The sequence below is a fragment of the Corvus brachyrhynchos genome, unplaced genomic scaffold (genome assembly GCF_000691975.1).
Source record: "Corvus brachyrhynchos isolate BGI_N302 unplaced genomic scaffold, ASM69197v1 scaffold169, whole genome shotgun sequence".
In the NCBI taxonomy this organism is placed as follows: domain Eukaryota; kingdom Metazoa; phylum Chordata; class Aves; order Passeriformes; family Corvidae; genus Corvus; species Corvus brachyrhynchos.
Genome location: NW_008240030.1, coordinates 276,595 through 304,008, shown reverse-complemented (window position 1 = coordinate 304,008; position 27,414 = coordinate 276,595). Strand labels below are relative to the sequence as shown.

Sequence of the window (27,414 nt, the reverse complement as noted above, 5' to 3'; positions counted from 1 at the left end):
ATTAAGAACCATGCCAACATTTTCTGGGGTTTTATTTTAAAAACCCAAATGCCGCAGTGATCTCCAAATGTTCTTCGTCCCAGAGCCTGTGCTCCATACAAGTACATCCTCTATTACCCACAGTATTTTCTGCATCCAGCTGGAACTAATCATCAGAATTACAGGCTTTTGTTTAGACAAATATCTACAGTACAAAAATATAGAGGTTTGGGAAAAAAAACCCCGAAACAGATTTTTTGCAGAGGACAAGCTATAGAATAGCCTATAATAGATTATATAAAAGGCAGCCAACTCTTATCTGGAGCAAAGGAAGACAGGGATACTCCCCTCAGCAGAACAACCCAGACAGGATGATAATGGGAGGACAGGTTCTCACCTAAGTGATTTTTCACGGAGCCAGTGGGGTCCTTGTCATTTTTGGCACCGGGACGAGGTTGATAAGCACTGATGGTCCCACATGGTTCTGCAGTACTAAACTTCACTTGACAAGGCTTATTAGCACTGGCTTGGAGCCTGACAGACCCAAGCTGTCTCTAAAGCTCAGTTTGGGCCAATTTGCCTGATGCTCTCCAACACTGGGAACAAGGCAAAGAGGCCGGATCTGGCTCTGCAGAGAGCTCCCTCAAGTTTGGCATCACCGGCTTGGGACTGTGCCACATGGAAGCAAAGACACTTTTTTCCCCCCACTTCCTTTAATGGACTTGGGAAGACACAGATCTGGTCCAGCTTTCTAAGCTGATACACCTGGCTGGGAGTGAGCTGATTCTTCACAGCTCAAGGCATTGGAAGTCTACAAAGGGAAAAGAGGATGGTAGAAGGCTTCCCTCTGAGATCTGTATTTCTATATTCTAGATCTAGATTTCCCTCTGTATTTCTATATAATGACCAAAGTTAAATCTCCCTTTATTGGTGCTATGTTATTTTTTTTTTTTAATCCCCCCAAATCTCCTCATCTGTGCTGCTCACCTTTCAAGCACTCTAATATGGGTAAGTGTCGCCATTGTACCGAGAAACGGCAAGAACCACGACACAAGTCCAAGGAGAAAATGGAAAATGGAATCATTTTATTAATTACAAGCTGGGTTATGTAACTTGGTTCGCAAGAGAACATGATATGATTGGTCACTTGACCATCTGCCTCTCAGAGTGATTGGTGGAATGTTCTGATACCCATTTCAAAATATTTTCTCTAGTGTACCATAACAGCTTGGAAAACAAGTTCACAGGTGCAAGATAAAGTCTTGGTTTACAAAAATCTCTACACTGTTTTCAGCTAGCTTGCATGAGAAAGGAAAACTTCACAAAATGCTTCAGCAGCTGGAAAATTCCTCTGCTCCTAGCTTTTTAGCATCCACAGATAAGGACACTCTTAACTGAGAGACTCATTTGAAAAAAGACTGGACATTACCTAGGTATCTGGATGGCCTTGCCTCTGCCACCTCTCAGAGCCAGAGGCAGCAGACGCAAACACCAGTTCCCACACTCTGCAGGACCCTGTAAGCTGCATTAAGAGCATGCACTGAAGTGCAAAGGCTGAAGACTGCTGTACCTAAAACAAGCACTGTAACACGTTTGTCCCGGACCTGCCAAAGGGCCGTGTCCCTAAACACTGCAAGTAACTGCATGAACACCACCCCATGAAGATTCCTATGTTCTGCCTTAGAAGAACCATGGAATGATTTGGATTGGAAGGATCCTTAAAGATCATCTAGTTTCACCTTCCACTGGACCAGGTTGCTCCAAGCCCCATCCAACCTGGCCTCAAACACTTCCAGGGATGGGGCAGCCACAGCTCCTCTGAGCAACAACAGTATTTTTATAGTCAGATGACAAAGAGCTCTGTAAGCATGGGCATCCGATAAAAGCAAGCCCTAAGCACAATTCTCATTTTTTTCACATGAGGAAAACTGCTGGGGATGCCCAGCTGTGACTGCAGGTCTCAGGAGTGGGGGGGCACAGTCTCACTCACCTCACCCTCCTGAATGAGCAAGTGGAGTAACATCAGCGCAGGGAACGCAGACCAAATGCATCCTTCCACCCCTCTCCAGCATTCCTGACCCAGCACATGCCTCCGGCATGCCTCTGCTTATAACCTGATCCAGCTTCCATAAGCAACCTACTACATGCATCCCACAATCCAACAGAGCAATGCTTTCTCTTCATTGAGAGTAATGACTTGAAGTGACTTTTTTAGCTGCAACGTCCTGCAACTGGTTACAGACTCCAGTCCTGAATGAAATTCAGTTCTTCCGACACACTTGCGGAACATTAAATTACAGTAATTGTCAAGATTTCCTCATTATTTATACTCCAGACAGCTGCTGTGGCTACAGCAAGAACAGCAACCACCCTCTTCAAAGCAGTAAGAAGTAGCAATGATAAATCTTTCTGATGGCTTTCTTTTTACAGAGCGCTTGCTCCACAGTTCCAACAAGATTGATAACTTCCAACAAGCAACAAAAAGCCAGAGGAGAAGAGCAGAACAGAGTGTGGGTTTTGACTTAAGATGTCAAGCTCTCCTTAAATCTTTATTTCATTTTACTACATTGAGTGGCTGTGCTCATGTTGAAGTCATGGAGGTAGGGGCAGTGAGGAACAGTCATAAAAATAAAAAACATTAAAATAGCTGCATACAGAGAACAGATATCCAAGTGTTCCAAAGCAAGCATTTGCAATGCTAAAGGAAGATATTAGAATTTATGTTGTAGAATCACTTTTTCTCAAGATACAGAAGGAAGTAATCTTCTTTGAAGTATCATAAATTTTAAACGCTCTTCATTTGAATGCATTTTAAAAACCAGTTTCTTATTATCTGTGTTCTTAGTAAAATTCTGCTATACTTTTAGCTTCAGCAATACTCACAGCAGATATACTCTTGAGGTATTACATGCTTTTAATTTTCCTGGACTGATTTTTGGTTCCCTAGGTTTGAATACTAGATACAAGCAAGATACAAACCAACTTCTTATCTGTCAACAAGTTGCATCTTGAATTTTACTATTCGAATTTTTTTGTATTTCATGCATATTGCTCATTTATTTTGTTTCATGTCAAAAGATACAGGAACTCTTAATCATACTTTCAAGTATCTAATTCCTTATTTCTCTACGTTTTTGTTTAACTACGTGGTATTTCAGAAATATAAAGTAGCAATGTAAGAATAATCTCGACTGTAAATACGCGATAAATTATAAGGCCTGACTCAACTACTGTGGAGTATAATGGGGCAAGAACTGTAATATTAATGTTCTGAAGACTACACTTTTAGTCTCACTACTGTAAAATTTTAATTAAAAACTGTTATTAAAAGCCTCAGACATTTAACTCCCACACTATCACTCAGCCACGCACACACAAACAACAGATCACTTTACTACTTACCATTTGAGACCTATTTTTTGGGCAGCCATTGATGTCTTCAATCTTTTCATTTGCTGAAAATCAAAAAAAAAGAGGCAATAAGGCAAAAAAACGAAACCAAGGGCATTTATTCCAGTGATTTCCTGAGCACTTGCTGCCAGCTCGGTAAAGGGGTTTTGGATTGTAGCTGTCCAGTCCAAGTGAATGTGTGAAACACTGAGAGCCACAAAAAGAAAAAAAGCAGCTGGAGGTCTCTACTGGGTCATGCCTCCAGAGACAGCTGGGGCAGAAGCCAACTGCTCTGACAACTTCTTGTATGGTGACAGGGAATTCCTTTAAACTACAAAAAAGATGTAAGCCCTGGAAGCTGAATCACTGCTGGGTGGCAAAGCAAGCACTACATACATAGAGATGTTAGCATGGCAGGTGGTTTTTGCTTGGAGAGTGAATACAGGTTTTAAATCCAAACGGGAAATTTATGATCAATAACTCTAATAATTTTTTTTTCTTTTGTAAAGCACAAACCATGAAACAACTTTTCAAGATTCTTGACCATGGCTTACACGCTACCCCAACCTGCAGAAGAACACAGTTTCCAGCTTCAAGGTCAGCATAAAACAATTAAATCCCTGAGGTGGATAATGTTTGCCTCAGAGTCTTGAGTTTGCTCAGTTTCAGCTTTCAGCCTTGGATGCTGACATGACTGTGTTTGAGTCTGAAGAACCAGTTACAACCAAAGTTCAGTTTCCCATAGTTTTTTCACTGTAATAAAGGCAGGTGCTCACATCCCATTTGATTCATGCATTAAAGCCATATTTTGTAGCAGTCCCACATGTTCTCAGGACACCAGTCAGAACTCCATCACTCCATCCCACCCCATGGCTTCCCTCAGTTAGGAGGATTGCATTTGGCACAGTATTCCAGTAGCAGTCATAGCCACGAGAAACAAAGCAGTAAGACAACTTCACTCTTGCCTGGTAGGTCCCATTTTACACATCCATGTCACAGTACACCTTTATCCCACAGCAATGCAACTAAAAACTGATGCTAATCTGAAAGAGACTGCAGCTAAATCCACAGTGCACTCCCCAGAGTGCTCCATCAGCCTCTACACGTGAAGAGCACACACTGCTTCCAGGAATGCAATCTCGGATTTAGTCATACAGAAACAAAGATGAATTCATTAAATCCCATTTTCCAAGTCCTGGGCACTATCTCTCACTTTAGTACCATGCAATATCTCCATCAACTAAATTTACAACACTTTTAAAAATTGAGAGCTGTATTACTATAAATTGGCACCATTATAATTACTTGAAAGGAGACTAATGAACTTGTGAATGAGCTGTCCATTGTTTAGAACACATCTACAGAGATACCTCTAAGTAGCCTCCAAGTGTATCTGCATTCATGGATTTCAATACAGCTACTATGTTTATATGGCATTACTAAGGCATATATTACTTACACATTCTTTTACAAGCTCATAAATTTTGAACTGAAATGAACCAGGATGCTGTGAATACATTTTAATTGACTTGCAAATAGCTACTTTTACACATAGCACACCATAACATTAAAAAAAACCCTCTCCTGCACTGCATATCAAAGCTTTCTTACTGTGTAGTTAGGAAAAAAGCTGGGATTTTTCAGGCTACAGATAAAACTGCTTCTGGGTGTGAAAGCCCTCCCCATCTTTGTGACAATGAGATGCAGCTGCCTAAAGCCATACACAGCAGATACAAATTACTTATCTTCACTGTTAATTTGGAGGATTAAATTGAGAATGTTTAAATATGACCTTCCTTTCACATGAAAAATGTTCTTTGAAAAAGACATTCTTCCCCTCAAACTTCAACTTTGAAACCTTGCCGACCTTATCTTAAATATTAGCCAAAAGGCAGCTATAAAATGACCAAAAAAAAAAAAAGCAGAAGTGATCAAAGCAATAATTGGTTATGTATTTTAGAAGGAATAATTTGAATTTCATAAGGGTTTTCACAAGTCAATACTCAAAGAGCTACATTTAAATATTTGGCAGAAATAGCCACGTCCACATTTTGATGGTGGTATTCTTGCACACATGCTCTAAGTTTCCTACAACAGTGTTAAGGCAGGATAGCTAGATAGGCATGAAAGGAATCAACACCTAACTGCTCCTGGGCTTCCAAAAATCTTTCCTATTAAAGGAAACGGATATAGGACGGAGCACTGTTCATAGTGAATACCTGTCAACACACACCAGTTAATTCATGGCCTGTTTTTACACCTCTGTAACTGCACAGCAGGTCTACAATGCTACTGAGATATAATGTTGCTCTCCAACAGAGAGACAAAATCTTTTTTAACATATCCCAGCAGAATCACTGGAAGATGTTTCACAGTGTCATCTCAGAACAGGGCTTGCAGATCCATATCTTCGAGGCAGGAACTAGCTCCCTTACAGCATCTCAAACACACACAAATATGCAGGCACTGATGTCCTGTTGTTCATTGCTGGCTTCTTAATTTGCATCTCAAATCTGTCATCCTGCTCCTAACAATGGTTGTCCTAATTCCCATTAGCGGGCTTTCCCATTCCATCAATCTCCACCGGCCCATGCGTGTGTTTTGTGGCATCCCCAGGACCAGATGGATGAGCCTCTGAAGGAACTAATGAAGGATCCAGGCCCAAGGGAAGAGGGACAATGCGCAGCTCTACACGGAGAAAATTGTTCAGAACTTTCATTGTCTAAAAACGCTAATGCACTAATTTAAGAGAACTAAAGGCTTTGGATAAAATAACTGAGCCTGCACTTGACATTTGTCCTATTGTGATTTTCCTCATCTGAAAACTCGTTATGAAAGATTTCTTTTTCTGCCACATAAAAATTACACCCCTTCTCCTTTCCCAGCTGTATACATGGATCTTCCAAATCCAGCTGGAGGCAGGAGGTTCAACACAGGAGGCAATATCACTGTGAACTATATTCAGACCAGTACCCAAGAGGTATTAGGAATAGTGAAGGCTAACAGCATCCTAGCAGAAAAAAAATCTCATGAGTTGTTTTTGGTTTTTTTAACGTTCAGCCATGTGGAGTAATACTGCTGTGTCAGGGGATTTTATCAGCAACATCCAATGTTTTTTTCCACTATGCTTTAAGACAAGGCTTTTTCAAATTAATTAGCAAAGTCTCTGAAGGAAAATGATCTACATAATTCCATGCAGTTTGATAGATTCCCCCCCACGCACACTGTGTTTGTGTAGAAGATAAAAGCAGGGATTGTCTGAGCGAGCTGGTGGATACTTGGCACAAACACAGAAAGTCACTCACCTACAACCTGGATTATTTCAGCTAGCAGGACTCCATCAGTCACATCTTGCTGTAGATCCTTTATCAATCTCTTGTGACCAGATTTTGCTAGGTAATGATTAGCCCAATCTGTATAAATCTGTTAGGAGACAGACAAACAAAAATAAACTGTTACTCATAACACAACCTGAAAAATGAGAATTCTTTGTTTATCTTGGTACCGAAAGGCTGATTTCAGATCACTGCTTTTTTCTTCCCTCTTTGAAACAAGTCAACAGCATTAAAATTCACGGCCTTGTGCAGATCAAGTGTTCAGCTTACTGCAGTATGGATTTTTCTATTCAGCAACCTGACATCAAAGCTCATGGCAGTTGATAGCAAACTCCTGAACATGTTACAGCTTGAATGGACCATCAGGAGGTCCACAGAATATTCCACAGCAGCAGTGGAATTCAAGGGATTTCAATTTCCACCCAAGCACTTTTTTTTGTATTTTCCCTTTGACATTTTTTCTTCATGGCTGTTACTGAGAAAATTTTAAAGGCTCTTCTCCCAAAAACACTTCCGGTAGGTATTAGCCATACAGCAGCTTCATTGTGAGGAAACTCCTTTATTGTATTACCAAAGAAACCTTTAAAGGTCCTAAATATCCAACAATTCTAACAAATTCCATCTCACAGGTTAAATAGGCCTATTAAATTGCTTTTAATCTGTTATGAAAACTTCCAGCTGTTGAGATTTATTTCACAATGTATTACCTGAAAACTAAGCACAACAAGCAGCCAAAAATCTCTCTTTAATTTGCACTAAGTACTGCTCATCATATGCCAGCACGACTTATTCAAGTTCGCCAGAAAACTTATAAAAATTTTTCATGCTAGGTTATCAAAAAGAAGCTAAATTGCTTCATTGGAAATTCTGCTTATGAATTAAATAACAGTATTCTTTACATAGGATAATATTCAAAATTAAGATTTCTTTAAAATTACCTATTATGTTCCAAAGAAATAGGGTAAAAACAATAAATATCAGGGTTTTACCCTTTTAAATATCTAAATATTAATGTTCACCCCTACCCTCAAGAGTGTCTAGAATATTGGAAACACATTCACCCCAGTCCAGTCTATCAGTAAGCAGGTGTAGATTCAACATGCTTTCTAGAGCATGAGCCATCCCAACCCTCCACAGACCCAAAAAGCCCCTCTGGGGATGACAAATGTCTCAACACCAGTGTGTGAGTCACTCTCCCAGAGGGAACAAGAGCATCCAGTGTCCAGAAGCCCAGGGAAAGCCCTCCCTGTGCACTGCCCAGGAAATACTGCTTTCCTTCACAGCTACTGATAGATGGAAAGACAAGAGCCCAAGGAGAGGGGTGGCTCTCCAGGTTGAACAACTCCAGCTTTAGGAGAGGTGCTGCAGCCCTCTGATCATCTTCATGGACCTCCTCTGCACTTGCTCCAGTAGATCCACATCCTTCTTACCCTGGGGGCCCCAGGGCTGGTCAGCGCAGATTCTCTAAATTACTGACCCACAGCTACTCGTTTCAGAAGCATCTCAAGCCTTGCATTTCCAGTGTGGTGAGGATGTCCTCCTTCATGGCAATCAAAAGCCAACTGCCAAGTCTAGGGGGCAAGTATTTGCCACAAGACAGAGGAACCTGGATATAATACACGGATTGTAATTTCACACTCCTCTTGCACTTGCTGCTTCAATGTTAATGTGATAAAAAGAAGAACAGAGGTTTTGACTAGAGCTACTTTTGTTACAAAGTCTTCATTTGTATTTTTTTTAAACCCTGTAAAACACAACTGGTAGCAGCCATGAACAAATCACTTAATATCTGACAGATATGCCCCTCTTTTCCACCATTTATCCTTTACTTTCCCCTTCACAGAAGCAGGATGTGCACTTCCTACGCCAACAGAGTCATGGACTTGAACAGAAAAACACACTGGAACACCTCCGTGACAAAAAAGCCCCACAGAGATGAAAAACATCTCAATGAAATAAAGGCTGAGTACATGAGTGATTTCCCCAGCTGACCAATAAAAGGGGCAAAAAACCCACGCTGCACAAACCAGACATTGTGTTCCTTAGCTCCTTTTACAAGAAAACGTTTTCCATAACAGGAAAACACTTTAAAAGATTCAACGACTTCAAGGAACTAGGATTGACTTAACCTACTTTTCTGCCACATGGTTTTAGCTTTCTTATCTAGGAGTGAAGACATATGAGGAAACAGGTTGCAAACTATTTACTTTGCAAGTGCAAGGGTCCACCCCCCCCACGCCATCCCTGCAATTCAGCTGACAAGGAACTTATCAAACACAATAACCACATTTCCTTTAATGGGAGGGCTGTGATGAATGTCCTAATTTATCACTGAAGGACTTTCAGAAAATTTAAAGTTATACTTTGATGCATCAGTTCCCTCCTGGATCATTTCCATGATGCAGATGATCATGCAGTCAGACAAATCCTTGGATCAGCCCTAGAGTAAAAACAGGAGCAGACCTCTCCTGGCAGAGCCTGAAATAACAGCAACAGCAAGACCTTGAGAGCTAGTTAGGATTGATTTTTAAGTCAAATTAACAGCATCAGAATGCGTGGCTGGCATTGCAAAACTGCTATCCTGTACCTGCTTCCTACTGCCCTAATTCCTGTTGCACCCAGGAACACCAGATCTTACATTCATACCCTGGAAATAAACAGAACTGCACCAAAGAAATCCCTCGACTCCCTTAAATCCTCCTGGTAAAGGAGACAGCTTGAAAAACCCCAAATACCTGCTGTCTGATTCACTCCCTATGATAACACAAAGAAACTCCCTCTGACAGCAAATTATTCTTGTAAACCCCACTTTGGGTGCTGAAGTCAGCCTGTGTTTGGTATCAGAACTACAAGCAAAGTTTTTATGCTTATTATTAAATGCATACCAGTATGGAGGTAATATTTGTTTCTGGGGCATTTAAGGGTGTGGAATATTATTTCATTCCACTAGTTGATGAGGAAAGCATTTCACAGGAAAACACAGATATAATAAACCTGTGCTTCTCTTAAAAATGTTACTGAACAACAATATCTTGCAATATGCATAACATGCAAATTATTATTTTTTAACTGACTGGGCTGTATATTTACAAGCTCTGAAGCATTCTTAGGGATGCAGTATTACCCAGGCTTATTGTCGTAGCTCCTCACGGTCACCACTGATTTTTATGGCATGTATTAAGCAAATCATTGAAACTTTCCAGGATGTTTTCGAAACCTGTTTGTTGCAAGTCTTTGTAATGTACTACACAAATAGATTTCTAATGTTTCTTTTCCTTTTCCATACAAACAAGTGAAAAAAAATATAATTGCACAATGGCTGCTATTTCTAGACACATGAAATACGTTTCAAAGCACACAGTGTTTTCAAATGTTCAAGGCAAATAATTGGAAAAACAATAATAAAAGAAAACACTGCTGAGAAACTTTCCATTTTCCTATCTCTGCACATCCATTATGAGTGCTCCTCAGGTATTTTCAGCAAATGGGTACAAAGTCACATTTGAATATTCATGTGAAAATTACCAGTCTAATTAAAATATAAAAATCTTGTGATAAGAAATATTCAACCCACTACAACCCAAGAGATATTGCCTTATTCTACACACCAGCACAGGCTTTTAAAACTTTTCAGTGATTCCACACAGTATGAAAATCACTGGAGGCAACTTCATTACTCTAGCTACAAAAATCCAGTGAACATGGTGACTTGGGCATTATCACCAAAAGCAGGTCTTTGTGTCCAAGTCAGGCTAATGTTTAACTCGGGTCTAAGTCCCAGCTTTTGTTAAAGGTGGACTCAGCTGTTTGGTAGCTTTTTTTCCTCTGTAGTGTATGATCTTAGGAATCCAATCATCTGGGAACAAATTAAAAACATATGTGAAAGACTTTTTTCTTCTCTCTTTTTCTCTCCCCCTTTGATCCACCAGATTTGAATTAAGAGTGTTACAGTCAAGTATCAATTTTGGAAATATTCAGTACATTATGAGTCACAGCTGAAACACTAAAAAGTAGTGCAAAAAACAGTGAGGTCTGGAGAAAAAAAGAATCCAAATTCGAAAGATTTTGAAAGCTGTCTGTAAAGAAAAAGGCCTAAACACTGTCTTCCATCAATAAGATTGAAGAATTTTGAAATTCAGTGGGGTTTCTCCCCACTCCCCTTTTCTTAGCCTCACACCTACTTCTTTAAAGCACATTTCAGATGAGAGAGGAATCTTGCTTTCCAGCTAGGAGACCCCTGAAATTTCCTGGCACTCGAAGCCTCTTGTAACATTTCTGGCTGTACTGAGAGAACACATCCACCACAGCCCAGCACACCTCAGCCCATCTGCCCTGTATCTGAACACTGCATCAGTACAAAAGGTGCCTTTTGCAGAATTGGTTGTTTGTTCAAGCCCACACAGCCACCCCCAAGCACTTGAAGAAGGCTGGGGAGCAGAAGTGACCAGCAAAACCAGGATACAGACCATGAATAAAGTCATGGGAGCAGTGAATCCAGGAAGATCCTTTAGAGACCCAGTGTATCTGTGGGGCTGCAATTAGGTTAAGGTGTCAGGTATTATCATGCACTCCAGGGTCTCCTTTAAATGGAAACTACCTGATGTTTTTGCCTCTGAGTCAGCATTCTGAAATACACTCATGAAAAGGAAAGGATTCACATGAAACTCCTTGAAAAGAGTGTCTCTCTTCTACTAAAGTAGAAAAAATGCCTGAATCTCTTCCTTTTACTCATTTCCACACACACACAAAAATCTAATTATAATCAACGCCCAAGTAAATTTTCAAATCTTTCTTTCCTTTTCCCTTACCATGTCAGTTCTGAACTAATCAGACTCCATTTGTTTTCTCCGAATAATTACCATGAATCAGGCTCTCATGAATTTGGTAACAGCTGAAGAACATCTTTTTGACATCATGGAGCATAATTAGAGCAGAGCAAGGCTTTCTTCATGATTGAATAGCAGGGTTAGTCACATCGATGAACTCCCATTCCAGAAGAGCCACTACAATGCAGTGCCTGTGCTGCTGCTAACCACACCACACTGCCTGCTGAAGTTCACAGGGAAAACAAAAAACACTCCAAGACCTAAAAATAGCCATCCCATACTGAGATGATCCAAAGGGGAATGCCTGCAGCCCTTACAACGCTACGGGGTTTTGGAAAAGCCCACGAGATACTCACTGCTGCCCAATGTCATGGGGCTTGCACATGTGGAGTCACGAAATCCCAATTTTTGACTGGTAACACTAATTGCAGTCTCATGCTGATCCATGCCACAGTCCAACACAGTGATCTCATTAACAGATACCACACTGCAAAGCCCAGAGCTAAATAGCTAAAGCCAAAGGTTTAGCTGAAGAACTCATCCCTCTGAAGCATCTCTGGCTCCAAGGGAGCACAGGAAGGATAATGGCTATTTTGAAAGTGCACAGAGATTATAGCCCTGACAATATTTCACTGAGTTACTGCCAAAAGGACAACAAGGAAGCACATGGTGAAAAAAATTAAAAATCAAGTTTAACAGCATTTGTCACAGACCTTTTTTCAAAGATTTCTTATAATTTGTGGCCTTAGTTGCCCCTACATGCTTCTTGAATCCTACAGAAGTCTCTATCGTACATCTGTACCATAACACAAATCCCACTACAAGGACAGTGCTGACTCTTCCAGAATGAATGAAGCTTTGCACTGCTATCCAAAAAGACTGCTTCACGGTTTTTTCCCCCAATACAAGTTCTTGCAAAACAAAACAAAACAAAGGCTTAAAAAGCAGGCCAGAGGACAGATAACGTGTGCCCACATGTCTCTGTGATAATTTAAAGGTATTAGTGGGCTTTGAGCAAAGAGTTCTGTCTGCTCCTTCTCTTTAAGGATACAGCTGAGGGTATGTGGACAGTAGAAGCCAAAGCAAATATACATGGTCCTTAGGGGCGCCCTTGAGCCCCCAGTAATCCCAGCTCAGAAGGAAAGGAGGCAAGCAGTGAATCACTTCTCTCTACTCCAAGACACTGGAAACATCCTGACAGCCAGGATGGGAGCCTGGAGCTTTGTCTACTCAATCCTACCAAGCACCTTGGCACCAAAGCCAGCAAATAAAGGGAGGAAACCATCAGAAACTCCAAGACTGAGGCAGTGATGGGCTGAATTGCAGGTGGATTCCTTCCAGCGGGCAGGTGAGACAGCAAAATTACCTTCCTGGAATGTCACTGTACAGAGAACAGGCCAGGTTGCATGGGGCTTTGAGCAACCTGGTCTCAAGGAAGGGGGGTGCCCCTGCCCATGGCAGGGGGTTGGAATGAGATAATCTTTAAGGTCCCTTCCAACCCAAACCACGCTCTGGTTCTATGATTTGCAATCCCCTAAAAACAGCTGTCACACACACATACACATATACCTACTAATTAACGTCTAATGTGATGCCAGTACTCTCAATTACCTAAAGGGCTGGAACTTCTGAATTATCATCAACTACTGAGAACTGAGCTATAACCATCTGTAATTCCCATTTGGTTCCCACATTTCTGGGGAAACAGAGGTAACTCTGGTTCTTTTTTTCATTTCTTAAGGCAACTCAACTAAATTATTTATTCTACTCAGATGTGCAAGTGTTTGTTGCAACTGCTTTGAATTATTACCCAGTTGGTGGGGGATATTCTTCCGAATATTACATTTTACTGGACACTTGTGTACATTAATTAGCCTTTGAAAGTTAAATAGAGAAATGGGTAATTTAAACACCACTGGGACTATTTCTTTCTCTCTCTTTAAAGCCTTATTCCCAACTGAGGAGGGCTTTTCTCATGCATATGACTACTATTCAAAAGCAATGGGCTGGCTCACAGCACACAGAGCCAAGCATACGTGTCAATTTTAGGAGGCTTGCAACCTTTCCAGGAATAGAGCCTTGGACTGTCCACACTTCAGAGCAGGCACTGAGTTTGTTTAGAGCAAATCTTTGATGGATACTAAACAGTCATCATGCTTTCAATTGCCCAGCTGGCACCTTTCCTACTCTTACCCTACTGAATATTTTACTAGATTTAATATAAAAGAGGAGAAGAGAGAGAATTCCTTTTTTCCCCCCGCCCCGTTGTAAAGTTTCTAAACCCTGTTACTGACAGGTGCTGCCTACACAGAGGGCTCAATATTCCTCACCAGAGCAGCATTTTGCTCTGCACCAGCCTCGAAGGTGAAGCAAGGACAGTGATTGTGCTGGCATCCAGCACACTGCGCTCTCAATGCTCCCATTATCCACGCTTGGCCATATACAAACCCCTGTCAAGCTGGAGCCACACACACCGCCAAGCAGGTGGCTGCTCTCTTGTTCCTCCTTGCAAAAAAAAACCCATGAAGTCCTGAATAAAATGAGATTGCATTCACACCTGCACCGATTCCTTCACATACCCCAAAGTGAAACAGTTTAGTTTGCTGAGCTGATCAGCAAAACCCATTCCAAGTCACATTTGGCCACAGTGAAACAACTGAATTGATCTCACGCCAACAAATTATAATCTACCTCAGAGAACAAAAGCAACAAATGCACTATTTTTTTCCAGTGTTTTCTAAAAAGTCACCTGAAGTGCACAGCAAGTTATTTTCAAATATCACAGTTCTCATACACAAAACAAAGCCATTTACATCTACTACCACGCACAAACAGGGACAGAAAAGGGCTTATCTGGAAAGGTGATACATATCTACTCCGAAGAGAAACCACAGAAAATCCTAAGAAGCTGCAGAAGAAAGGGAAAAAAAACCAAAACAAACCCAACACTCCTAAGGCTGAAGTTAGTTACTGTTCAACAGCACCAGTGCCATGATCGAGGAGCCAAGAGCTGCTTACTGTTTTATAATGGTCACAGGAAAATTTACTTCTCCCACGAACAGGGACCTGGAAGGTCATACTACTTATTGGCATATTTAATGTGAATATATTCTGCTTGAGTCCAGCTTGCTCTTCCTTCTCAAGGGGTCCACAGTTAAATGATTATATATATGCTGGCATGTGAAGCTTGGGTGGTTAATTTTAGCTGAAGACACGCATGCACAGTGCTCAGATTTCTGACACAGTCACACTTCACAACTCCCACTCCTCCTGCAGCTCTTCCCTTACACCCCCACTGCTCCCTTCTCTTACTACTGTCTCTAACAGAGTTCCAATGTTTGGCATCAATTTCAAACACGGTAAGTATATTTTATTTTATTAAAGCTATTTACAGCAAGAATAAAAGGCATTAAAAGAATGATTAAAGAAATTGTTGGGGTTTTGTCTATTTTGTTTTGTTGTTGTTTTGGGTTGTTTGGGGCTTTTTACACAATCAGGAGACTTTCCACCTATTATAGAGACAACTCTCTTCATGTAAATGCTCCTAACATCTATGGAAATTTATGCTCTGAAAGGAAACCCAACACTTTGCACGACAAAAAACTCCAGGTACACCCTTTTTATAACTTTGGAGCATTCACAGTATTTGAACGTTTTGTCTCACAAACGCAAGCTAAAAAGCATCAGGCTGAATGAGACCTGGAATGGACACACATAGCCTGGTGCAGCAAGGGCTGCCTGCCCTCTGGCAGGACCCCACCATGTGCAAGTCAGCCCTAATTCCATGGTCTGACCACTGTTGCTAGCATTCCTTAAAAATACAGAGAATTGGCACTTGTAAGATGCTTGGCTGGAATTCTTTATATTAAAAAGAAATAACACAGCCGATGTTGCCAAGGTGAGAAGCAAAGGCTGCTTCACCTCCCCTGTTGCCAAGCTGAAGGATAGATGCCTGACATTTTCACTGTTGATTTTTCAAAAGGCACACTCCTGCCAGAGTCAAATCCGTGCGGCTCTTTCAACTGCTCCATGAAAAGCAAACAGCCTGGGAGCCACAGTGTCTCCACATCAGCTCTCCCCCCAGCAAAGCCCCCTCACCCTGGCAGAGGTGGGTGTTTGTTTTGGGGAGGGGGAGGACGAGTGGGGCTTTGATGGAGTTTGAGGAGAACACGATGCACTGTGACACGAAGTAGCTGCTTTACCCAAACAGCTCAGAGGACCGAGGCTCTGATGTGCTCAGGACTGTGCTGGGAGCTCTGCTACTGCACCAGGCTGAGTGTGAGAAGTGGGGAAGTTTGCACGTGTTTCCCCCACCACTGAAGTTTCCTGACCACTGAAGACGGGAGAAGGATCCAACTCCAGGCTGCTACAACAGCCTTAGAGCTTCTGCTATAAGCACCCAACACTCAATGGGATCAGTTCCCAAACCACCATGTAGCCTTGGCACACTTGGCTTGTGACAGTAAGCAAGTCTTCTAAACTTCTCTAATAAAGACAGACTCATTTTCTCTCTTTGGAAAAGGTATGAGAGACTGTTCCAAACAGCTGCTGTAATTTCATTGGTATTTTTCACCTGGGGTCACAAATCTGTGTGTTTGCAGTATCATCTCCTCTGGGCAGAAAGCCATGGCCGCAGGAGGGATCAAAACAGATGAACTATCACTGCTGGATTGGACTCTGAGAAACAAAGGGCAAGAAAAAGATTCCAAAAGATAATAATCTGAAGAAGGCTGGAAATGGAACTTGATTTGCCATGTAGCATTTTAAGCACAAACTCACTCGTCTATTCCATTTTCTCTTGATTGCTTAGAGGATTAATTCATCAAAACAACATTCACAGCTGTGAAGCAACTCCAAGTAAAAGTAAAATTGGTTTCTAAGGCACATGATACTAAACCCTTTCAAATGCTAGCAGTGAACGGAGATGAAAGTTATCTGATCCAAACAGCGAGGCCAGGAAACATTGCAAAAACTTTTCTTAATTTTTAACAAAATCAGTTTGCTGTGGGGATTAGGGAATTACAGAAATTGGCCTTGGTCTCACACCAAACCCTAGCCCTCTTTTAGCCAAGAAGGACCAGCCAACATTCCCTTTTGGGTCTGCTCAGTGCTTGATGGACAAAAGTGAGACTTTAAATCCAGGGACTGGGTAGGCTCAGTCCATATCAACACTGAAGTCACCAGCCAAACATCCTCCTCTCCCACGAACAGAGTGTCTAATGCCACTGAAAAAAGATTAAGTCATCTGCACTACCCTCCTCACTCTGTAAAATGTAATTCAGTTCAGTGTCCAAGGCTTTTCACGAGAGGCAATGCCTCTGAAGCTGCCAGAAGCTGGCGATAGGCAGCGCTGTCCGACACTTGGAACGACATAAAGCAACAGGCAACCAACACATGGATGAGAAACCACTGCAACTGAGTTAGGAAGGCCAACAACCTATTCATCTGCCAAGCAAGATCAGTGCAGAATCTGGAGATGGGAGGAACGAAGAAAGGAGGAAACAAGACCCAAACTTGAGCAAGGACTTGACCATATGATTTTTTCAAGCACGTACTCAAGTCTCAGTTGCTGAGCTCACATTTAACTCTTCTGAACAGGAATAACAAAGTTGGTAGTTAAAGAATTACATATTAATTCCATTATTTCTAAAGCTTATTGATGGTAAGAGTAAGAATGAGAAGGAGCCAATTCCCTTTCCAAAGACTTTTTGTATATTCTACCCATATTTCTATTTCTAATGCTCCTCCTGCTCTTGGGCACTGTCAGAAATGGGACAGTTGGCTAGACAAATCTTAGGTGTGACCTACTTTTGGAAGGCCTATTTTTATTTTAAGCTGCATTTTAAGATAGTGAAAAATATTTTGTGACAGCTGAGCATTAATGTGTGTGGCAAAGACTCCATCCCAAAGATGTACAAAAAGACTAAGAATCTCAGAAGGATACAGCATCTCCCATTAGAGCCACATTATCCCAAGAGCTCATCTTCCTCCTAGCCACCAAAATAAACAATCCTTCAGAAAATTTCAGATACTTTTTAAAAACTTAACGACTGCCATCTCTCCAGCATTTTTAAAATCTGGTCCTCACTTTTCAGTAGGGATAAATGAAATATTCGTATATATATTTGCATCAACATAAAGATGGGGGGATGCAGCCCGCACAGGTGTCTGGCCCTAAATGTTTTGTTAATGAGATCTTGGAAGTAAAATTCTTGCATTTGAATATACCAACAACCATTTATGCATAGGTGGAAGCATTTTTGGGTTTGTTATGTCATTCACTATACTGCCACACAGCCCAGAAATCAGGCTACAGCAAAAAGCTTTCTGCATAGCTGGGACCACAAGGGGTTTGCCATATTTTACAGGAAATAAGGTCATCTTTATAAATTGTTCCTGCTAAGCATTTACAACACAAGTTGTTTCTTTTTTTCCTTCCCCAAACAAAAAAATAAAGTGCTGAATTAATTTCCACACACATAACAAACCTAATCTAATGGTCTTGCAGTCGGCCATCTGTTTCACAGATACAAATCTAACTGAATCTTCTACTGACTGATAACTTTCTAAATTAGATTAAATTGTCAATGCTGACCCTGCTTCCAGCTTAGTTCCTCCTGCTTCCATTTAAAAGGCTGGGAGTGCTTTCTGCATCATGATCTATATGCCAATTAGATAGAAGAAAATTGGCAATAGTTAAAGCTACACATTTGGCACTAGATCAGATTTAAAGGGACAGAGAAGGGCAGTGTCCCCAGCTATGATGCAGACTAAGGGAATATAGGAAAAAAGCTCTAGAGCGCAGATGTTATAGAAAAAATTTTAGTTCCCCCTTCTCCACTACAGTCTGTGTCACAAAGACCTTTTCAGTGAAATGTACTTGTATATTTATAAATAATTAAGAAATACCCCTCCTAATGGAAAGGAGCAAACTTCTGTACCTAAGTTTAGCTTAGCACTACATTAAAAAATTAGTAATTTTATCCCTAAAGGCCACGTACAGACAGGCTGGCCAAGACCCCAGTTACCAATTCACTGTCTTTGGCATGAAGAATGATTCCCTGCATGATACAAGAGGAAAATTCTGCTTCTTCACTTCCCACTGACCTTATGCCTTGTTGGGGAAGGAGGGAGGGGGGATGCTACTTCTATCAGAGCCAGCTGGTGTGGGCACTGCTGCAGGCAGGATGCTCACAGACTCGGTAAACCACTGGCCTGATCTCTGATGGCAAATCCTATGCTCCTAATTAGAGAGGTTCACTAAAGTGACACCAGCCTGTACTTTCATGGATCTGGTAATTAAAATCAGTGCTGTGGGGTTTTGCTAAAAATTCTGCAACTGAACTTTTAACACCTCCTTCTACATTAAAAAAAAAAAAAAAAATCCAGTAAAGTAAAACTTACAGCAGACTAGAATTAATAATTTAAAAGTATATTTTATGGTTGATCAAGAAATGACAGTACATGCACAATTCCCACAAGTACAGGAGGTTTGGGCATCTCTGTCTGGGAGTCTCCTCACACAGCCATCAGCCACTTAAAGGCCTCCTGTACCTTCCTGAAAAAAATCATTCAAGCAAAAGGAACAACTTCTGCACTGCTCCTGAAGCTTTCTTGAGAAATATATATATAGAACAGTCCTTTAATAGAACTGTCACGAGGCAGATCAACTGTAGGTTTCATCTATTTCCTGCAGTAAGAGTTTTAACATAAAGATATTTAATGGGAATTTCCAAGTCTTGAACAGCATGACCTACACCAGGCTAAGACTATTATCAGTTCCTTACGATTTTTCTTCATACATCCCTTTTTAAAATGCAGATGGTTGAAATACTTCTATTATTATTAATAGTCCTTCAACAATTACATGTCAGGAAGGAGGTTGATCAAAAGACCTGCAAGCTCTGGAAAATTCCAAAAGCACAAGGCAATGACAGCAGCCTATCCTCACTGGGGCTTCCATCACTCAAATTCCAATGTAATTTTACACACACCTACACAATCCCTTTCTCTGTTTGACATCCTGCATTTAGTTTTCTATTTAGTCCTGCTTTTGCCTCAATACCTACACCTAGGAAAGTGTTACTCCAGCAAACTTATGTTGCTAAAATTAGCTGAGTAAAAGGTTTAGTGAGAAGAAAAACTATATGGAATTTACAGGTAGTAAACTCCTGCAACTAATCCTTGTGGTCATTTTACTGGGATCCAGAGAAATCAAACATTTGACATCAAACTTTTTTTTTTTTTTTTTAAACTTGGTAAATGCTTATTTTTCCTTCAGATGAGAACATTCACTTTGATCCATGCTATTAGATGTGGTCAAATGTTCCCACAGGATGCAGATGAAAGCCCATCTATGTATGAAACTAAGCATGGTTTAAAGTAACATCAGATAAGAGTAGTGGCTTAGCTGCAGATAAAATCAGAGCAATTTACTGGTAATCATTTGGAGGAGAGAGCCTACCGGCACAGAAACATCAGTGGGACATCATCAACATCAGTTATTCTTTTCTGCCTGGAGCAAGGGTTGGAGGAATGCAGAACAAAGAGCATGTTGCCAGTTTAAAAAAAGGAGGAGGGGAAAAAAAGTGTCTTATGCACCCATATAGAATTTTGATTCAGAAATTAACCACCGGTATTAGGAGAGGAAAAAAAGAAAAAAGAGCTATCAGGACTGGCTGCCGATCTGTTAACTACAGTTCAACCTGTACAATCCTGAAGCTTTAGAAATAGGCAAAAAAAAAAGGGAAAACAAGAAAATTGCAACAGCTGATGTAGCACTACGTTAAGATTTTAGGTTACAGGCCATTTTTTGCAAAAGGCAGGTTAAGAGAATCATCTAAAAGTTGAAATTGTAACAAATTAATTAGGCTGTGAGCAAATGGTTGAGTTGTGAATTAAAACTAAAACTACCATTAGAACAAAGTGAAAGAAAAAGCAGCTCACCACTTGGATTTGGGGTTGGTTGATTGTTTGTGGTTTTTCTGGTTCTGTGGGTGTTTTTTTGTTTGGTTTTGTTGCTTTTTGAACAGCAGCAATTCTATTGCTGAATTTCCTACTACTGTAATTTTTGCAGTGTTTGTTTTATACCTTTGGCAACACTTTCATTGAAAATTTTGTTTATGCAATCCCACAATGATTGGAGGTTACGAATTACTCATTTTTATCTCTACAAATAACCTTCCCAGATACGTCCTGCAGGTTTTCTCCCGAGCCATCACTGCTGCATTCTTGAAGAGCAAGACTGCTTGGCATTAGCCTTTCACCTGTGGCTGCATCTGGCCCTAGAACATGCACAGCAGCCTCGGCAAAATGACAAATCCTTCCAAGGACTACAGGCCAGTCACGTCCTGTGAACATCAGGACAGATCCAGGCAGCTGACAATTAGTGAGTGGTTCTGGGCCTGTTCCATCGCTCTCAAACATGGACATCATGTTAAGGAGGTGACACCTCCAGGCATGAATCACAGGAGTGCAGGCTTGTCCCCATCAGAGTGACTCTGACACAAAGGCCAATAAAGAGAAAACATCTTACTGAACTATATTGGAGCTGGCAAAGGCAGCAGCTGCTCTGCTCCACAGGTCAAACTGGCGTTGGGAAAAATGAATCCTTACAGAAATTACTGCCAGCTCATCCACTCTCGCCGCAACGCTATCTAAGAGATCCCAAAGAAGAAACCAAGCAAATCAGAGTGCAATTTAGCTGTTAAAACATGAGAAGTCCACAGGTTCATTCAGAATGACATGCAGAGGTATTTCTGAAGAGAGCATAAAAACACCAGGAACTAACATTTCCCAGCACACACTGTAAAGAATACTAATAAGTTGGAACAGTAATGCCTTCAAAAGATACAGATCTCTCTCCTATGATTCAGAAGCTCCTAGAGGATTTGAAGGATGGATGTTTTGGCATGAGGTCCTCAAACCTCATTTTATTAGTGCATAAGGGAAAAATTTACTACTACTACTACTACAACTACAACACAGTTGGCCAAAGAAATAATTATTGAGCATGAACCAGCTTAAGATACTGGTAAAAATCAGGATTACTTGAAAAATTAGCAATCTTAGATACTGAGATATTGAGATTGCACAAAAACAAACAAGCAAAAAACCCCAAGAGTCTGTGTGGTATAAAACATAGCATGGAATACTGCTGCTGTTAGTATCCTGCATCAGACCTGACCATTGACTAAGGGACAAAGTCTGTGCAGTTTTGTATGCTGACATTTGTCCAGTGTTTTGCAAATCAATAATGCAGAAAGCAAGCTCTCAGCTGAACTGAGCATTTACAGACAATACAGCTGCATTTAGCACATCTGTTCCTGTATTCCTACACCATCAATTTTTCCTTTTTTTGGTATAACTAGTAGTAAATAGCACACTAAAGTATTCTGATGGTCTAAATCCGTTTTTGTAGTGTTTTAAACACTTGTGTCTATTTAGTGTGACTCTTTATGTTTACTCTTTATATAAACCAGGATGTGACAGTGCTTGGGTAAGGGAGGGCTTTACACATTCTTCATGGACACCTGCTCTGCACCAACAACATTTTTGTTCTCCCATCTCTCTGCAGATGCTTGTCTCAAAAAGCAAATAAGCCAAAGATCAGATTAGCAGCCTGATATTTCCAAGAGGGCAGCTAAGATTGGCAGGCCTCATAAAAGTACTGAGTAGCCCTGAGACCAGACTCCACCCCCAAGAAGGATTAAACACAATTAGCATCAGGAAAGCAGATGCCTAACAAAGTAATAAACCATAACTTTTACACGAGGTTAAAAATTTCCCTCTCCTTTCCTGTATTCAACAAATGATCCATGGCTCCCAAATGTATCTCTTTGCTGCTTTACACCACCTTGAGACTCCCTTATTCTCTCATCAGTCAGTTCATTGGCAATCACTTGTCAGCAAAAAAGAAAAAAACCAAAACAACAAAAAAGCTTGTTGAGCAAATGTCAGAGAACATTAAATTAACCAGTCAAAGATCAGCAATGAACAGCTGACACCAAATTGAACCCAACACATGGCCTCATTCACATTATTGTTAAACACACATAGACAATCACTCTGCCTTCAAAATGACATCAAAGGATCTTTATTTTATGAAACAAAAATATTTGCTTGTGGATGAATAGTCAGCCCAACATTAAGTACATCATAAAAAGTAAGCTATTGCTTTCATGCAGTTTGGATTAAAGGTACTGTTTTACCTCTGAGTACAAACTAAATTATTAAGCATTATTATTAAGCATTTTCTCTTCAGCTCAAAGAGACCCTCAGTGTATTTCTGTGTACTTCATTTGTGTACAAAGTGTATAATCTTTCAGGAAGGCCTCCCAAGCACCCACTCAAGACTATTAAATTTCTTGCCTGCTTCGTGGAGCCACCACACGCCCCAGTACACCAAGGGAGGATGTGATCCCCAGTGCAAGGCAGCAAAGTCTCCTAAGGCCCCACAGCTCATGGGAAGATTACCTGGGCACAGCAGAACAGGTAGGTCCCAAAATGACCCAACAATCAGCAGCACCTTTACACTTGGCTCTCCCAAAACAATGGTTCCAGCTTGTTCCATCAGCACCCAGCACATGCCCTCCCCCAAGCGCACACACCTTCTTCAGCCTTGCTGTGGGCAGGAGTAGAAATGGGACTGGCCCAGCAAATGACGACTCCAGAACGGAAAAGTCACATACCATGCAATATAAATGCATGAAAGGAAGTGAGAAACCCGACGGCTTTCTCCCCTGGCAGCAAGGGCCATTCTGTGCTGGAGCTGTTAATCAGCTAAGGACAGGATATATGGGGACAGAGATAGAACTGGATGTGGATGTGAGGGCAAGGAACCTGATGAAATACATCCATTCTCTCTCAGCAAAGGAAAAAGCCAACCAGGCAATATTTGCAATATTTTAAACACAGGGTGTTGAAATGACAGGAAAAGAATCATATTTACAAGAGATTAAGGTGCCCAGAGTGGCAGGTGTATTTCCTTTTATTCCTTGGAAAGCACTTTTTCAGCACTGGGTAAATCTCATTCCTTCTCTCTATGCCTGTCATCCCTCCCATTCCCTGTCTTATTTAGGTAATAATTCTTAGACATGTTTATATTACACACCTCCAGGACAGGAGCTGCCACTTTAAGTTTCAGCAGCACCTCATACAACTTGGCTGTGATCCCAGTAAATTAAAATAGGCAACCTACTCAAGATTTAAATAAAGTTTTTCAAAAGGGCACAAATTTGCCTCCTAAATCCATATTTAGGCATGGAAACGTTTTTACAGAAGGCCAGAACAGACTAATTGTTCCCCACAGACATCTCATCCTCATAAATTCCAGTATCCTGTTTTGCAGACCCTCTTCTAAAGAATATTTTCCACTGCAATGTCTTAAACCAAAATCGAACAACAAATATTTCTACCTTCTGAATACTAAGGCATGTATCACAGGAGAACAAAGTAGCACCTGCATGGTTTTGGAAGCCTCTGCCAAAACCAAGCCACAGTCAGGAAAGCCTTTGAAAGCGCTGGTCTTTCCACATGCCCTGTACTGAATCCACTGGTGTTGAATTCTGATCCCAGGTTATTTACCTGCATTTTGGTCATTAAAAAAAAATAAAAATAGAAAGACATCCAAAGATTTCTTAAAAAAACAGAAACAGCCCGTATTGCAAATCTCTGAACGCAGAGCAGAGAAGAGAAAATCAGCTTGCCTTACAATGCCCAACTGTTTCACAGGTGATCATTATCACATTCCAGTGTGGGCACAAGGGTGAGATGCCAGAACAGTGACACCACTCCACCGCTTGACACCGAATACTCAGGAGTGCTCTAGAAGCTCTCTAGTGCTTCACTGTAAAAGATACTGATAAAAGAAGATATACAACTATTGCTTAGTTCAGAACCCCCGTTAAACCATTCCACACCAAAATCACTCTCTCTCCTTCACTTTCACAGTACTCGACCTGACAAAAGTTATGTAGGGTCACGACTCTTAGACAACAAGATTAGGATCGTTATAATAAAATTAGTAACTGCACAGATAATCTATAAGGAATTTATGTTTGTCATTTCAAAATGAAAAAGCAGATCCACGATGACAATAAACAAGCGTATTTGAAGCAAGACTTTTCAGACAGAAAGGTAACACAGAAAACACCTGAGCAGTCACAGCCTCACCATGATGGCCCTAATCATGAACTACTTGCGAATAAAAGAAGGCAAGTTCTGGTTGCATGAGAGACTTAATGCTTACTCACATGCAAAATTTTTTAATTAAAGACATATTAAAACCCTTGTACAACATACAATGACCTGGTAAGACTTCACCTGAAACATCTCGTACAGTTCTTGCCACCTGTGTTCAAGAAGGAGGAGTTCAGACTAGAAATGGTACAGAAAATGACCCAGGAAATTTGGAGAAAGTCTTGCAAAAGAAAACTCTTAGAATTTGGTTTATTTGAACTTCACAGTAAGACATTCTTTGCCCAGAACACTGGGGAGGAGGAGCAGAGCAGCCAACAGACAGACATGCTGGCAACAACCCCCTAAAAGCACTTGAACAGGCTGTGAGAGTCAGAGCAGATGAGGCTGGAGCAGAATTCAGGGGCATCTTTCCACCAAGAACAAGAGAAAGAAAGCCAAGTGGTTTTCAGATTTTATACTCATACATTAATCAGTACACTGTAACAGTAAAGTCTGACATTGATTAAAACAATAAACCCTCTACCTCACAAGCTATTAAATACCATCTGCATCTATCCCTCTGTGCTCCACAGTAAGAGCAAGACTTAGCACAAAACCACACACAACTGGGAGTAAAAGAAATAGTAAGGTTTTCAGAAAAGTATATGGAATTTTTAATCTTTCCTCAGTGTCCTACGCAGGAAAGAAGTAAATAAACTAAAATCAAGCTGCAATCCCAAAATGCATCCTGTACCAGAACAGGAATGCTTTTTGAAGGATCACCTACCTCAAATCCCTTTCCAGTCTGTTTACTGCCATAATCACAGAACAGAATTAAATGAGGCTCAAACCTCTACACCTGAATTCTAAATTAGGACAGACAAACAGATTAATCTGGAATACTTCAGAAAGCCTAAACCAAGCAACATACAGCATATACATACATTTTTAAATTTGCATTTCTGAAACTCCTTATATAAGGGTTTTTTTAGTGATATCTGAACTGAAATGTGACATGTATAGTTTGTAACAAAGCAGTTACAATATGGTGTTTATTTATCTTGAGATATAAACATCTGAATATGCACATTAAATAATTTTCATGCGATTGTTTTCTACTTACTTTGATTTCTGTAATGACATCAACTCCTTAAAACTAATACAATTTTAGATATTTAAATTTTTATAATATTTAAGTATCTATGTATTGTACAGAAAAATACACACTGTGGCGGGTTGTCCCTGGCACGTGTATGCACACACACAGTACCCGTATCTGGGAATTTAATTGTGCGATACAAGTGCTGTCATAAATGATCCAAGTGTCTCCTAGAAGGTGTGTTGAGGCTTCCCTCTTCGAAAGAGAGTCGGTTTCAGTCCCTGCTGTGGTGATTAGAAGCACCCTGCTGTATTTTGATGTCTTTACACAGAAAACTCATATGCCCAGATTGTCCTTTTTTCTCTGGTTAGGAGTGCTAAGAAAACAGATTTTTCTCTGTCTTGGTCAGCCCAAGAGCCCTTGTTTCCTTTGCACTGATCTTTCATAAATGATACCACAACTGTGTATCATATTCACAGGTGAGGTTTCAGCTGCCTCCTGGTAGTTTCACTGCTTTCACACCTCCTTATCTCTGCTGAAAGCAGCTTTCCTGATAGCTGCCAGGAACAAGTCTGCCTTTTGCACAGCCTTATGATGCTGCAGCTCACAATTGTGCTGTCCTCTCCTGACTGATCCTCAGAAGAAAGATGTGTGTGCTCTTTCAACACAGTCTGCCCACAGGCTTCTGTGTCAAAAGAACATTTCCTCAGCTCTTGTGTGTCAAAAGAACATTTCCTCAGCTGTGTGATTAAATACAAGTGCGGGGAATGTATGATTACATGCAACAGCCTTTTTCAGACATATCTTAACCTATGAAACACTGACTTATACTTTGCTATTTATTTTAATCTTTACTACAGAGTGCCAGCAACTAAGCCTTCGATCTAGACATCTAACAACTGGCCGAGGTTCCACACTTTTTGGCTTGGAAAAGCTAGGTAACAGGCTGCGATCCGACTCCAACATCAAGTCAATAATCAGCTGCAAGATAATGCTGTGACGATTCCAATAAACTGCTTATAAGCACTAATACAGATGGCAAAAGCTTAGGGAACTGCAGGAATTCTTTCCCTTACTTAATGAAAAGTATTGCTAAGTCAGCTAGCAAAAACAGGCCTATCAAATCATAACTTTGCAAATCTCTTATCAGCCCAGTCAATTCTTCTCTCTCAGTTTTCAAGTTAAGCACTTGAAAATCTCTTCCAGAATGAAGTGTTTCTTCCAAATAAGTATGTTCCCTTTGCTGTATGCTCCACATCAGCCCAGAAGGCACACACAGATAAGAGCATTAAAGGGAAATGTTTAATAGAAGTCATGCGTAAACCAGGACTGAAATTTTATACATAGAGATAAATCTTTTAACACTCTTTTCACAGAGAATATTTTGAATTAGCTATTTTACAAGAATAACTTTTTTTCCCTATTTTTTGCAAGAACATGTTTTAAAGATCCAATGGTTTACCCAGCCTAGGACCCATTAACTTTTGCAAGCCGCAGGTACAGACTGAGCTGGCACCACTCACCCCCTGGCACACATTCGGGGGGGGGCAGAGCAGGAGGCATTCCTCCTTCCCCAGTCCATATGGACATGGCCCAACTCCTTCAG

General features: G+C 40.8%; 1 protein-coding gene across 1 annotated transcript in view; it reads right to left on the bottom strand.

The window, feature by feature from the left end:
- Nucleotides 1–27,414, bottom strand: part of NAV2 (neuron navigator 2) — a 201,265-nt gene that overhangs the window by 139,440 nt on the left and 34,411 nt on the right. Inside the window, exons 2-3 of the mRNA XM_008640905.2 lie at nt 6,675–6,792; nt 3,382–3,434 (exon numbers count right to left, since the gene is read on the bottom strand). Coding sequence (XP_008639127.1) covers nt 3,382–3,434; nt 6,675–6,792 — 171 coding nt within the window. The remainder of the gene's footprint in view (nt 1–3,381; nt 3,435–6,674; nt 6,793–27,414) is intronic.